Here is a 16,253-nt window from a genome sequence, read left to right as displayed (position 1 = left end):
CATTGGGACAAAGTGTTTAAGTTTTTAAGTTTGTGTTTTTTACCCTCCTCTCCAAACAGCTGACGGATTAACTGAGGAAAACATTTTCCTCTGTCATCATGACACATGGCCTGATAAGGTAAGTGCTGACTAAAAAAAAAGCAACTCCATTCTCACTCTTTTATTCTTTGTGTCTTTCAAGCATTCACTCTTTTATTCTTTATATCTCTTTCAAGGAATCTGAGCGATAAATACATTACCCTCTATATTGAATGCACATAAATCTTCTTTTAAAAGACTTGCCTCTTCTTACATTCTTTCAGACAAAGGCTAGGGCTTTTAGCTCAGTGTCCACACAAACAATGAGCTAAAAGCTAAAAGGTAGACTGCTATTTCTTCAACAAAGCAGTGGTCCTATAGATAAAATGGGAAGCAAATTTGTATCAAAGATAATAATGATATACTGTAGGGAACAACATGTAACTGTGATTGTCTGTCTGTTATTAAAATATCTCCTGAATTGCTAGATGCATTTTGATGTAAATTTCAGAAAGTCATCTTTAGAGAGTCATCTAAAACTGATTACCTTTTGGAGACTCTCTGATACAAGATGGTTCCCACAGTTACCCTGTCAAACACAAAATTGGCTATAACTCAGCCATTTTTAAAGATACTAATCTAAACTTTTGCATGATGGTAGTTGTCAGTGATATGCTACACATACCTTGATTGCTAACAGATCCCTCAGTTTTTTGTTTGAAACGTTGCTATAAACTGTTAGTAATATTGTCTGTTAGCAAGACACCAGAGTCACGTCACGTTTGAAATAAAATTTCCTGTTTCTGGTCTCCTTCACTGTGATGATGTCCTCTCCATTTGCCTGTCTTTGAAAATTAAAAATAGTTAGGATTGCTTGTGGCAAAAGGTCCTGTTTTTGTAGCATGAAGCCTGCAGTAATGAGGGTCAGAGCAGTGCTTTCCTTTGAAGTGATCTGAACTAAGTTCTGATAGTACTTCCCACATCAGAGCTTATAGATCCAAATCCGAGGAAGGGTTTTGTCTTTTACCACTCCAGTGGTATTTTCTGGCCGTTTCAAACAATTAATTCCAACAAACTGAACTATATTGTATCGGTATTCATCCACTCACTGATGAATTGCTCTCAGAGGACATCACACTTCCGGGGTGGTCAGGGAAAAAGCCGAAAACACCCAAGTAGTTTCTTCAATGTAGAAACTTTTATTTAAAGTTTTTACAAAAACTGTATTTTATAGCTATATGTTCACTGATGTTGGCTTCAAAACACATTTAAGTTCAGCCTCAAGTTTTCTTCTGGTGTTTCTGAGTTTTTAGGCTGTTCTGCTATTTTGAATGTTTGTTCTGCTGTTTAAATTTATTTCTGAAGTTGTCATTTTTTTCTGCTGTTTTCAAGTTTTTTTATGCTGTTTATTAAGTTTTTTTTATGCTGTTTTAATGTGTGTTCAAGTGTTTTAAGGGTTTGTTTTGCTGTTTTGGATGCTTGTTCAGGAATTTTATAAGTTCTTTCTGTTGTTTTGAATGTTTGTTCTGCTGTTTTCAATGTTTCTTCTATAGTTTTTAAGTTTTTTCTGCTGTTTTGTTCTGATATGAGTTTTTGGGATGTTTTCAAGGTTTGATCAGCAGTTTTAAAGGACTGTTTTAAGGTTTGTTTTGCTTTTTTAAAGCTTTGTTTTGTTGTTTTTAGGGTTTTTTTGTTGCTATTTTCAAGCTTGGTTCTGCTGATTTTGAGATTACTTCTACTGTTAATGATAATTCAACTTTGCCAATTGTTAATTCAGCTCTGGTTTTGTTAATTTTCAACTGTGCTAATGCTCCTTAGTGTTTGGCGTTCCATGTCCTCGTTTCAGCTTAATTCTGGTAATTTTGTTAAGGAAGTTTAAAAAGAAATTCAAATTCAATTTAAAGATACTTTATTTATCCCAAAGGGAAATTAAAGGTTGTTGTAGCTCATAATTCTGGTTTCGTTAAAGAGTTGTTATAGATGCTGATGGCTGTGGGCAGGAAGGATCTCTTGTAGCAGTCTGTCCTGATGTGCCCTCGGCCCTGGTGTCCTCAAAGAGCCCCACCAGGTAACCCTTGCTGGCCTCCTGCAGAGCCATGACGACTAAGCTCTGGAAGCTCAGGTCGGTCTTGAAGTCCTGGGCGATTTCTCGGACCAGGTGTGGCGAGCTGCTTCCTGGGAGCTTTACCTCTGGTGGATTTACAGGCAGTCTGCTTGGTTCTAGCCATGACTGGACTTCAGGGTTCTTCACATTTAACACTTGTTGTCATGGTTACGCATCATAACAAAATGTCCAAAAGTAAAAAAGGTTTCAGTAAAAATCCTTCCAGCTGCACAACATCCGAAACCAGAGGAAATAATGGTCCAAAAAAAGTGATTTACATCAAGAAATAAATAGGAATAACATTTCAAAAGCAATATCTCAGAATGAATGTATCAGAGCTACTCCAACATGCAGCCACCTTGAGTGGTGCAATTCAAGAAGCCAAAGCGTGAACTTCTTCAGCAGCTTTTAGTCAAATCATTCAGCAAAAAGCATTCATACTGCAGTTTCGCAGGAAATGCAATTTACCTAAGTTTTTTGTTTGCCATTGCTATAAAAAATTTGGAATAATGTCTGTTAGCAAAGTATCTCAAGAACCATGTGGCAGATTTTAATGAAACTGTCACGATTTTCAGTGTTTTGAGTTTGGTTCCTTGTTTTGGTTTGTCTGTTGGTTCTGCTTGTCATGTTTATGCTGCCATGCTTGTTCCCTTGCCTTGCCTCACTTCGCCTTTTTGTTTTGTCATATTTTGAATTTTTTGCTGCCACTCCAGCCTTTTGTTTCTCCTCCACGGAGAGGGCAACACCGGGGATGACGTCTGCGGTGTTCTGGATTGATTGGATCATTCTGTCAGTAGGGGGGGAGACGGAGGCGAACCCAGAACGCAGACTTATGGTTAAAAAAGGAAACTATTTATTAACTTAAATACTAACAAAACAAAAAGGCGAGGCGAGGCGAGGCGAGGCGAGGCGAGGCGAGGCGAGGCGAGGCGAGGCAAGGGAACAAGCTTGGCAGCATAAACCTGACCAGCAGAATGATCCAGTGACAAGTGACTAAACAGAGACCGGTTTTAAAGGCAGAGGGAAAGATGATGATCATTAGCTGTGGACATGACGGGAGGCAGGTGAGGTGGGAGTGGCAGTGTCATTTTTAGTGGCAGTGTCATTTTTAAAGATACTAAGCTGAAATTTTGTGTGACAGTAGCTGACAGTGATCTTTAAAACATATGGAGACTGTTAAAAGATTCTTCAGGTTGTTGTTTAAAAATTTTCTGTAAACTATTGATGAAAATGTCTGTTAGCAAAGTATCTCATGAACCACAAAACATGTCTAAATTAAACTTTCAGAAAGCAATTAATGGATGCATGTCTGCAACTGATTACCTTTTGGACTTCTTCTGGTACAAGATAGATGCCTCAGATAAATTGGAAAATACAAAAATGGCCATAAGTCAGTCATTTTTAGAGTTACTGAGCCAAAACTTGGGGTAACAGTGGCTATGAGTGATCCCTTAGACATACTGTGACTGCTAACAGATCCCTCAGTTTTTTGTTTGAAACATTGCTATAAAAAATTTGGAATAATGTTTGTTAGCAAAATATCAAGAACCACCTTGAAACTCTCAAAAGTCATCAGTAGATACTAGTCGTCAACTGATTAACTTTTGGAGTAATTCTGATACAACATGGCTGATACAGATTACTTAGAAAACACAAAAATGGCCATAAAACAGTAATTTCTAGACATTTAGCTATAATCTGCTATGTTGGTAGCTGTTAACTTTACCTAACCTTACTGTGACAGTTAAAAGATCCTTCAGTTTCCTATTTAAAAAAATTCTGTAAACTATTGATGAAAATGTTTGTTAGCTAAGTATCTCATGAACCACACGTCTAAATTAAATCTCAAAAAGTAATCAGTGGATGCACGTCTTCAACTGGTAGCTTCAATGGTAGCTGTCACCTTTCCCTAAGACATAATATGGTGGCTAAGAGATTGCTGTTTTTTGTTTGAAACATCACTAAAAAAAACTTTGGAAAAATGTCTGTTAGCAAAATATCTCAAGGATCACTTGACAGATTTTAATGAGACTAAGAAAGTATTCATTACATGTACATCAACAGCTGATTACCTAATGAAGTCATTCTGATTCAAGATGTCTGCCACACCTATTTTTTAAAACACAAAATTGGCTATAACTCTGTCATTTGTAAAGATATTGAGCTGAAATTTTGTGTGACAGTAGCTGTCTGTGATTTTTAAAACATACTATGACTGCTAAAAGATCCTTCAGTTTCTTGTTTAAAAATATATATGAAAATCTCTGTTTGCAAAGTATCCCATGAACCACAGAACATATCTTAATGAAACTCTCAGAAAGTAATCAGTGAATGCATGTCTTCAACTGAACTTTTGGAGTACTTCTTTCTTTTTTCTTCTTCTTCTTTTGTCCTGTCATGGCATTTCAGGCATACCATAAAGAGAAGATGGCTGTCTATGTGTGCCGCAACAGATTTGCTCTACAAAAAGGATATCTCGAGATGAAATCCTATTTGCATGATTTACTTTACTGAATTAAGATGGAATCAAGCATCAGAGTAGGCAGGCTACATTTATGTAATACCAACCTGTTTCTATGAGCTTCAACCATCAGGACTATTTGTGAATTGGTGTGTGTGTGTGGTGGTGGGGGGCAGATAAACTAACTGTATATAATAAATATATATATAATAAATAAATAAAAATAAAAGTGTGTTCATGTTATGTGGGTGTCTATGTGTGAGTATGCCACAGAAATGCACAGTCAAAAGAGTTCCGTGAACAGTAGAAGGTCCGCCATCTACAGCACCCAAGAGCAGAAAGGAGATGTGGATCCAGCCACAGAAGGCCCTAACAACCTCAGGCAAGCAGACACATGGCACCACCCCAAGGCAATTGCGCATCCGCACAGAGGTAGGTCATCAGCAAAGCACAGTGTCAGCTCCACAACTGGCCCCCTCCTGAACTACCCGTACCAATCCAGCCAACAGAGGCCCGGGAACCACCAGGGATCCCCAAAGACGCCAAAGGGGAAGTCCCGACAGCCCCGACTGCCCCCCACCAAGCAGGGGCCATCCAGGAGAACCCGAGTCAGCCAAGCATGGCGAGCCTACTGCCAGCAGCCCTGGACCAGAGACCCGCTGGGCCAGCCAGGAACCAAAGGCACCTGTGAATCTAACAATGTTTTTGTTACAAATACACATGAAAAAATGTGTTTCATATATGTCACTTGTGGAAATCACAACTGAAACGTGAAAATCACATCTTCACATGTGGTGTTCATGTGTTTTGGGGGTTTTTTTCATAAAGGGCAGAGCTTAATTTTTTTGTTTTACAAGCATTTTTTTGGGGGGTTTTTTATTTTATTTTATTAACGATTTCCTCTAGATAAGAGGCAATCATCAATAAATACTTTGTGTACAGCTCCTAAATATCAATAAACAATCTATTAAAGAAAAATAAAAGAAAGAACGAAAGCAGCAGCAATTTTTCCTTTTTTTATACTTCTAAACTCCTCCCCACGGTAAATTTTAATCAATTAGGTAACCAACAAAACTTGACTTATTAAAAAAAGAAACCACTGATGGTAGGCCTAAGAGATAATGACCAATTAATGACCAAATCCTTGGAGGCAACAGTTAGTCATTCTGAGTATTTATCAACACACAAAGGAGGCCATCACAGCCATTGTTTGCTCTGGGTCTGATGGAGTCTTTACAGAGTAGAAGAAATCTTTGTTGTTGCAAAAACTTGCATAAAGATGGAAGTTTGACTTGAAGAAGCTTGTCTACAGAAACTGAATTAAGTGTGTTGATTTTCCCTGATAAAACACTCAGAACTTTCTTCAATCTTTCACAATAACAATCTCAAAAATAAACATGTAATTAATAAAATTGCTTACTATCATTGTTCTCTAGTAAAAATCAGAGTGAAGCCTAAATCGTGAGAAAGTTTGAGAAGTTATTTATTGAGTACAACTCCATACGTAAATTAAGGCTGCTGTATTCTCCATAGGAAGTCAAGAAGTCGACTCACAGTCACGCATGGTTGTGAGAAATTCTTCTTTGTACACACATCATACTCCACAAGACAGTCTGCGCAGAACTCCAGGCAACCTTACTCAGGTTTTATCCCACTGGCTTCTCCACTCTTCCGTCCCTGTACAGATTTTTGCATCCTTTACCTCAACCAAACATTTTTATTATACAGACTGAGACAGTAAATGCTGTTTGGCATTTGCAAATTCGCCACAAAGAGAACACATGTATGGACAAAAGACCAAAAGAAACTTGATGTTCCCCGGCCGGAAGTGGGTTACTGGGGCTTCACCCTAGAGCCAGGCTTGGGGGAGGGGCTTGCTGGTGAGGGCCTGGTGATGCTCAGCCCAAATGATTTACATGGGATTGCCTTCCTGTGGGATCAGATGGTGGGGGAGGATGAGTACAAGTGGGCCAGCTTTCACTTAAGTGATTTTTAAACAAGCATTCTTGGCTGGGATGAGGATCAGCACTTCCAAATCTGAGGCCATGGACCTCAGTCAGAAAAGGATGGACTTCTCTCTCCGGCTTGGGAATAGGCTGCTGCCTCAGAAGAGGGGAGTGTAATGGCAGAGTTTAATATAGGGTAACACCTGTTGTTGTTGAGTCCTGATTATGTTAAGACTTCTCACAGAATGACCTTGTTTACAGGAGTGGTGTTGAATTTATCCTCAAGGAAATCAGACTGCCTTGCTTTTCCCTAACTCCTCCCTCACAGGTACGAATCCTCAGATGGACACAAAATTTGTCATGGAAGTTCATTCAGATTACGTAATTTGATGATGCATTCACCTTAACTATTAAAAATAATTGGACTGATGTTGGTGACATTGGTCCTGTAATTACTTGGTATTGGATCAATACCAAATTTTGAAGTATCACCCACTTCTACTGCAGAATCTGATCAAACACAAATGGTTGCTTTCAAAATAAAAGCCAGTTTCAAAGAAAATGGGTTTTCAAATTTGCAACTTTTTTTTTATATTTCCTCGTGAAATGAATCAGAGTTTGATTACTGGTTCATTTGGGCTTGTCCCCATTTCTTCCAGTTCTAAAAACTATTTTAGTAGATCTAAGGTTTGAGAATTACATATCACCACAAAATCTTGATATAGTGAGTTTTTTTTCCAGAGGTGATGAGTTAAGTATTAGGAGTTCTTAAGCACCCCTAAATATTGCCTAAAATCACCATTGCTAAAAGAGAAAATGACTTACCCCGTTTTTGCATGAAACTGAAAAGGTCATCGAGAAACTCTTTGCGCTTTTCACTGTCATCCAGTTCATACAACTGAAAAGAAAATACAGAATTTAGTATTTGACAACAAAGAAAGTCATATTTTTGAATCAGTGACAATCAGTGACAGAAACTAGTTCTCTGAACAGTTACAGATGAGTTCATGAAAATCTAAAAAAAATAATTACATGCACACACACACACACACACACACACACACACATATATATATGTGTGTGTGTGTGTGTTTAAATTTATTCATTTGTTTGTGTGTGATGGTGCAAGTAGAAATTGTTGGAAGTGCCGAATTCACATCTTCTGGCAGACCTTCAGAAGGTATGTTATCATTTACTTTTGGTAAAGGGTGCATTTGTTTAATTTGGTCACAGTATTCAGTCTCAGGTAAACTTCTCTTGTATTTAGTTTTATCAGGGCTTTTAAATGGGGTTTGGTACCCATACGTGGATGGTGGGGATGATGATATAGCCACTGATCTGTCATCCTGGTTCCTGCTTGTCATAGCATCTTTGTTGTACCTTGTCAATCCTTAGTGTGATAGCAGATTTTTCATGTGAATGCTGGAACACATCCAAAGTTGTTTCTGAGTCATAGATGTTGGGTTTCAAAATTTTGATTATTCACATTTATATATAGCCCCTTTCATTGGCCTTCCACTAATGTTACATTTTCTGTTCTCATATGCTGGTGTAGATTCTCAGTCATTCATCCATTCATTCGTCCAATTTCTTTACCAACTTTTCTCTTCTGGGTTGCAGAAAGCTGGTGCCTATTTCCAGTCATTACTGTGCAAGAAGAAGGGGACACCCTTGACAAGTTCCCAAGATCTTATAGTGATTCCGACATCAGAGGTTATGGATCAAAATCTAATAAAGGTTTTTTATCTTTCGAGAATCCAAAAAATGAAACTCCAGAGGTATTTTCTGGCTGGTTCGAACAATTAACTGCAACACACTGAACTATTTTGTACCAGTATTTATCACTCACTGATGAATGGCTGAATGCTGTGAACCTCAGCAGCTCTGTAAAGTCACACATCAGGTGGGTCATGGAAAAAGCAAAAAACACTCAAATGGGTTTTTTCAATGTTTGGTATTTTTTAACAAAAGTATAATTTTTTTGGTTTTGTTTTAAATTTTACAAGCATATTTTATTATTTTCTTTCAATTGATATTGGCTTCAAAACACTTTTCAGTTCAGCTTTAACAGTTTCTTATCCATAAACTCTGACTTAAGTTCCCTGAGAAGGAAAACTCCAGCTTTTTGGTTCCGAAAAGGCTGATTATATTGAGGTTAAACAGAGGCAAAGAATATTTCTTGTTCTCTAACAATTTTCGGATGATTTTAAGTTACATTGACCCCTAAACAATCATTTAATGATGTAGAAATTATGTAAGAAGCATAACATTTTAAATCAAAAACATTGACAAATTGTATCATGACAGCTATTATGGCTATAAATAATTCTCCATTTCTTAATCCTGCGCTAAAAGCATGTACTGTATATGTGTAATACAAAGCCATCATCAGTAGAGATCTGATACCTCAATATGCCATGGGAACTGCAGAAAATACACAGAGTTGGGCTGTTTCCGAATAACAAGGACTTTTTTAATCTGTATGACTTTTTATAAATAACCACTAAACACTAATGAACACCAGTCAATCTCTGTCAGGATTCTTTCATTTATGGTCACCATTGTTCTATGGGCAGCATCTCAATTAAATAGCAACTGTGTATTTGGACCTCAGAAGACCCAGACATTCTATCACTGGAACTCTAGTTAAAATGGGTGAAAGTTTCATTGTTGGAAAAATTATTTTAAGTTCAAACTGTTGTAGGCTTGAGATGAATGAAAAAGACCAACTAAAAGTTAATTTTTTGCCTTTTTTTGGTGATTATGGAGATGTGTTCAAGCAAAATGCTTTCTACAAACTATATTTCAGCGTGATGAACAGATGTTCTCCTGATGAGATATGTGCAGACTAAGAATGTCACTAAAATAAATGAGTGTATCTGATGAAAAGTGATATCATTCAAACAATTAGAAATATATGACTGCGATCATATCCAATTTAGGTGGGAAAATACTCTCCCAACATTATGTTTTATGTAGATTATGTATGTATTTATGTAGTTTTAAGTATTTCTGCTTTAGTATCAGCTGGATTGGTTAAAAATAAACAACTCATGTCAGACAGCTGTTTCACGTGGATGGGGATTGGTAGAAAGTAATTCACGGTTTCTTTCAGTAAACCTACCAGAGAGCAGGTTTAGTCTTTTACTATGGTGGTAGACTTGGAGTTTCACTTACCTCACTTTCTGGAACGGAAAACTTTGTTTCTCTAAACTCAGTTTTACATTACAATGAGACTAATTTTTGCTAAACCTGCATTCTGAGATCACCCCCCNAAATTATGTTCTGGCTTTTGGTTATGCACCCTAATTATTATCAGTGGCCCCCATCTGGCTCCTCCTTGCATACTTTCTCGAGGTGCCCCTGCCTCTTTAGAGAAGCTGATGTGTCCTAATTGAGCTGGAGTCTAAATGTTGTCAGTGTGTTGTTGTATAACCAACAACACGTCGTATATTTCGCTGTTGGACTTATAATATTATATTAGTTTTGCTGAAATTACTTTAAAATTATGAAACAGTCCTGACAATTGTGGCGTCAGAACCAAGCTTTTTTTAAGTACGACTCTGTTCCTGTTTGTGATTCTGTCGAAACTTTGTGTATTTATTTATTATTTTACATGCTGAAACACGAACAAAAGCTTATGGATAAACGGTTCCACAGGAGGTCCTACCTGCTTGAACTGCTCCTCGTAGGTCCACTCGTGATGAGAGGGGGGCTGTGACGGAGACTCGGAGAAGGAAACCGGCTCCACGGACCCCGCGACTCTGAACCCCTGGACTCTGGACCCCGGAACTCTGGTTATGAAATGCCCCGTGGAGCCCTGGGAGGACAGACCAGATCCCCGAAGCCCGGACTGACGGGGCTTAAAGCGGTTTAGCCCAATGTCATCATCTTCCTCTTCTTCATCAGTCACCTCCTGCTTATTTCCCTCCTCAGACCGGTTCTTATCTTCCTTACCCGGTTTGGAAAGCCTGCTATCTCCGTCCTCCAGGGTAAGAACCGGGAGCCCTGTGAGCGAGACTCCTCCAGCAGGGTCCGGAGCGGAACACATCGCCTGGTAGTGACGCAAAACCAGAGCTTGTTGGTAGATTCGGGACTTCGTCATGGACTGGAAGTTTTTTTGCTTTTCAGCTGGCCAAAGCTTATTTTCCAGCGCTGATTGCTGCCGCTGCAGGGTCTCCATGACTGCCTCTAGTTTCATGCCTCCAGGACCGGACTGATGGGACTGTGGTCCGGAGAAGAAGACGGGGGCAGCCTGAGGTGGAAAGCTGTCCTGCTGCAGAGAGATGAGATGAGAATTCCTGAAGTATAATTATTTTTGTTAACACATTTGCTGTGATAAACCTCATACAATCAGACATTCATCACTAAATATGCAGGAAAAAAAAAAGTCTAAAAAATGTAAAGTGTCCCAATGTGGAGAAAGATTCCACAGTACCTAAACAGCAGCAGTTTTGTGTACCATGATCCAATCTGTGAACAGATAGAAGTCATGTTTCTAATATTGTGACAGAAACAAAGACACTTACCAAAGATGTTTTAGTTGGTATACCCTCATTATCAGCCATAACAAGTATATTCCAGGTCCTCCTTCAGTCCAGATATAGTTCCACTTCCAGCATCCAGTTAATCTGTCCTTGATGGAAAGATGATTAGTCCTGTTCAGTTATGGAGACCCGAGCTGCTTTTGGCAACAAGTGGGATCCTGAGCTGAGAGGGACCTGTGGAGGCAGAGATCAGCTTCTTCTGCTCACAACAACCAACCTGAGCCCCCACCCCAAGCTCTGAGACATCAAATTAATCTATTCTAGAAAATCTTAAGAAAATCCTCATGAATTTCACATGTAAAATTAAAGCCCTATATCATCAGACTTTTCATGCCACAGTTTTAAAATAAGATCATCTTATGGTGAGAAAAGATAAAGTTGCAGCACTTTGGGCAACCCTTGTTTTTTTTAACGTCAGGTGATTGTGGCAGCAACCTTGAATCAAATTGACTCAAAAAGCCAGTTGTCAATGAACATTCAATGATAGATTTTTTGTGAGTTACATTTAAATCCGTCCAGTGATTCATGAGATATTTTGATAACAGGCAGACACCCAAACACACTCAGACATTATCAAAAACATTGTCCACCTTCTCCTTTTGGTGATGGGTGACATTTAAAATGTGAAACACATGTTTTTTGTGTCCTTTTGGAACATCTTCAACATGAACCTGACTGTGACCCTAACTTAAGAAACCACAGTCACTTGAACAAAAAACAAAGGATCTCAAAGATTCTCATCATCAAACCAAGGATATTTTTCAATTTCCTTTGATATTTTATATTAGTATGATATGAGTTTGATGTGATCCATTTGTGTAAGGTATGTTTGCTGAGAAAATAGAATTTATATTTTATTATTTCATATAGTTTAGGACTCACAGCAAAAGTCTCACAATGAGTTGTGTAACAGTTCCACCCAGTGGTCAATTACAGGTCCTTACTGACCTGTAATTGGAGGACTTGACCAGGAGCTGATGCCTCTTGAGCCAACAATAAAGACTGCTGCTAACATGTCACACTTTGTACATAAAATCTTACACAAGCCTAAAGGAGACATAATATTGAAAATATGAGAGCATAGTTTTAGACACAATAAACCTAATAAAATAATAGAGAAATTCTATAAACACTTAATGGTGAAAAACATAGATTTACTAAACCTGGGAACATTAAACACATTAAATAATAAAAGAGCAGAGGTGGGGGTTCATAATAAGCTGATAAACACTATATGCATGGTATAAAACACTTTAACATATAGTAATTGAATTGAGCTCTCATTATAGGGGCACCTGTGTTTCAGTGGTTAGAGCAGTTGTCCTCCAATGAGATAGCTGTAGGTTCAATTCCACCAGTATGCCACATGTCAAAGTGTCCCTGGGCAAGAGGCTGATCCCCTCTTAGCCACATAGTGTAGGAATGTGATCTAAAGCACATCAGACTCTGTGAATGATTCATTCAAATTAGCCTTGTAGCTGTATGAGGTCATAGATTGTGGCTTAGTTGGCTAGAAAGGCTTTATATAAGTACAGTCCATTATTTATGATGTAAATAAACAAATATGGAAATAAATTATTCATTAATTTTCATTACTTGCTTGTTCCTGTTCATGGTTGTAGTAATTGAGCAGGAGGCAGGGTGTACTTGGACAGGTCTCCAGTCCATCATAGCACCACATGGAGAAAAACAACCATTCTCACTCACACCTGAAATCAGTTTAGTCTCCAGTTAACCTGGCCTGCATGCTTGTGGTCTTTGGGAGGAAACCAGAGTACCTGGAGAAACCCCAATTAAATAACCAGAGAAATTGCATTTCCTGTGAAAATGCAGTGTGAATGCTTTAGCTGAAAGCTGCTGAAGAAGTGCTGAACTGTTGAGTTGAATGTGAAGAGTTGAAGTTTTATCCATTAGTACTTGAAAGTTTGTTGAAATTTAATGAAGAAGCAGAAAGCTGAACACAAAAGCTGAAGGAAAGAGAAGATTAGAATAGGACAGAAAGAAAAAAAAAAGCTGAAAAGAACCAGAAAGGAGAACAGCAGAGCTGCAATTTGCTGAAAGGAGAACAAAGCTGTAATTAGACGATAAAAACCTGAAAGAAGCAGAAAAAAGTTAAAATTACAGAAAAAGCTGAATTTATTAGCAAAATCAGGGTTAAATTACCATTTAGCAGGGCTGATTATTAGCAGGTGCCCAGACCTGTTTCTCTCCCTGCACGTCTTTGTTCTGGGGGCTGCTAACCCTATGCTTCACTGGTGACCTACCTCTGTGCGGACGCGCAGCTGCCTTGGAGTGGTGCCCGGTGTCTGTTTGCCTGGGACTGCTGCTGCCTTCTGGGGCTGGATCCACCTTTCCTTTCTGCTCTTGGGTGCTGAAGATGGCGGGCCTTCTACTGTTCACGGCACTTTTTAAATTGTGCATCTCCAGGTGGCTTGCTAGCACACATGCACCCACAAAACATGAACACACCTTTATTTATTTATTTATTTATTTATTTATTTATTTATTTATTTATTTTTACAAACATTTTTTAAATTATTATTTTTGACATATTATGTGTATATATATTATATATAATATATATATATTATATAATATAATGTTTTTCGTCTTTTTTATGTTCTGAGTGTGTATTGATTTTTATCTGTGCAGCACCGTTGCAGCTTTTGTTGTTCTAAAGTGCTTTATTAATAAAATAGTAGTAGTAGTAGTAGACTGAATGCCCCCTCCCCCTTTCAAAGACTGTGCAACAAAAGTTGCCAAGTAATTAGTTTGAGTGTGTCAAGTGATGGAGTGGCAAGTGATGATAAAGTTACCACTAGAGAGTTGCATCATTAATACTACTGATGTTTTCATGTACAATTTTACATGAATATGTGTAATTACAGTTTCTGTTACAGCTTCTGACATATGTCAAGATTTTAACATAAAAAAGAAGCAGATGGTCTGTACTCACATAATGTAGCATGTGAAGTAGGATCCTGTATTAATTCCACACAGAAGAAATAAATAACTCAAATATCTCAGCTACAACTGATTCAGAGATGTGTTTATCTTCTTGAATGTTTACAGTTATAAGCATTATTTATTTGTTGAATATTTATGTTTAGACAGGTTTCCTCTTGTCTGCAATTCTGGTGCAGCTCTGTCATCCCTGAGCTTTAGTTAAGATCTTGGTACCTCCAGGAGCAGCTGATCAGCCGACCTGAGGCAATGAGCAGGAGAATATGGATGAAGCAGCTCAGAGAGGTAGGATGGGGGAAGACCATGTAGACTTTTAAAAACAAATAAAAGAAAATTAAAATGAACTCTAAAATGCACAGGCAGCCAGTGTAGAGAAGCCAGAATAGGAGTGATGTGCACCCTCTTCCCAACTCCAGCTATAAGCAGAGCAGCATTCTGGACCAACTGGACACACATGAGGGAGGACTGGCTGACTCCGTGGTAAAGAGCATTACAGTAATCGAGTTGTAACAAAGGCATGAATTACTGTTTCAAAATGCTGTTTTAAAAGAATTGGCTTTATCTTTGCCAACTGCCTAAGGTGATAAAATTGGACTTGCCACTGCTCCAACTGGCTATCTAATTTAAGATTATTGCCTATTTTAAAAAAAGAAAGAAAAAGACAATTTTCCTTGGTCTACTCCTGACCACCTTTCCTCACTCTTTCTTTTTCTTTTCCAATTTGCAATATTTGTTTTTGTTTCAACTTGTAACTTTGTTTTAAGTTTCAGTGATCTGTTGTTTGGAGCATCTGTTCATCTTGATCATGGATGTACTACTTTGAGTTCTGTCACTTTCTTGGTCCAATTCTCAGTCATGTCAAGGCAGTGGAATCGAACTTTTTATTGGTATAGACAGTGGTTTTTATTTTAAAACCACTATCTATCTATCTATCTATCTATCTATCTATCTATCTATCTATCTATCTATCTATCTATCTATCTATCTATCTATCTATCTATCTATCTATCTATCCATCCATCCATCCATCCATCCATCCATCCATCCATCCATCCATCCATCCATCCATCCATCCATCCATAAATTTAGTTTTTTGACAATCATTTCAATTTGATGTGCCAAAAATGGTTAACAATCATTTCATTGCAATTTTGACTTTTATTAGAAGGCCAGTGTGAGACGTCGTCCAAGACTCAATCCCTCTGAGCAGACACTGGAGGAGCGGCAGGTGTGACACTGTTTTTAACTTTATCTTTGATTACAGACATGATTTCAAATTGTTGTTTGAAGTCGAATGATACTGGATGGAATTTTTTATAACTTACTTGAATGCAGAATGTGAAGAATATTTGTAATCTAATGTTAAACTCATATCCCGTAATTTCAAGAGTTAATACACACAGAGACTATATCGTGGAGACTTTAAGAGGAGCAGGTGTACTTTGCACTAAATTGAAAGCTGCTGTGTTTTTTTTTTGGGGGGGAGGGGGGGGTTAGGTGGAGGGACGTCTGATGGTTTCAGGTCGAAGGTTGAGAGCTAGGATTTAGGGTTAGGCTTAGGGCCCAGGTTAGGATTAAGGTTTGAAGTTAGAGTTGGGTTCTGAGGTTGTGGTCAGCAACTCCAAATGCACCTGATAAAAACAGATGACAACCAAACAAAGTAAGCCTTCATTTTTAATTCAGGTACAACTGTATTTCATCTGGTGATCCAGACTCTTTTAGCCCTCCTTCTCTGGGCTCTGGACCACTTCAGGTTGTACTGCAGCACTGTGGCCTTCAGTGACTCCCAGCCGTGTGCTAGAAAATACTGGACTAAAGCCATATTCATCTTTTTCCTCCTCATAATGTGCTGTGCTGTGTGAACCTCCACAGCCAGTTTCCTCCACATACTGGGAGCCACACTGCTGGCATGTGATATAGTGACCTGGGGCTGCCAGGGGGGTACCGCCCCCTGGGGGGCGTTGAGAGGATGACAGGGGGCGCTGGCAGCAATATTTTCCAAAAGGGGGCATTGATATTCTTTTGGGGGGCGTTTGCTTGAAGGTAAAGTTTACACCAAAGATTCACAACAATATCAGTTTAAACTTTGAACTACTTGCAAAAATATTGTGGCCTAAAACATTAAAACCGGCACAGAACTGCAGCTGTATTAATGGTGTTTCTCTTTGGCCAGCTCCGTGCTGCCTTCAGGAGAACGGGACATCAGGATGTCG

General features: G+C 38.5%; 1 protein-coding gene across 1 annotated transcript in view; it reads right to left on the bottom strand.

Moving 5' to 3' along the window:
* The window catches only part of LOC108248343 (AT-rich interactive domain-containing protein 3A-like), a 31,563-nt gene extending 20,052 nt beyond the window's left edge, over positions 1–11,511 (bottom strand). The window contains exons 1-2 of the mRNA XM_037976528.1: positions 10,200–11,511; positions 7,355–7,427 (exon numbers count right to left, since the gene is read on the bottom strand). Of these exons, the coding sequence (XP_037832456.1) occupies positions 7,355–7,427; positions 10,200–10,730 (604 nt within the window). The 5' untranslated portion in view covers positions 10,731–11,511. The remainder of the gene's footprint in view (positions 1–7,354; positions 7,428–10,199) is intronic.
* Positions 11,512–16,253: the final 4,742 nt, after the last annotated feature.

Source organism: Kryptolebias marmoratus, linkage group LG1 (genome assembly GCF_001649575.2).
Source record: "Kryptolebias marmoratus isolate JLee-2015 linkage group LG1, ASM164957v2, whole genome shotgun sequence".
NCBI classification, from domain to species: Eukaryota; Metazoa; Chordata; class Actinopteri; order Cyprinodontiformes; family Rivulidae; genus Kryptolebias; species Kryptolebias marmoratus.
This window is presented reverse-complemented; position numbering and strand designations above follow the sequence as displayed.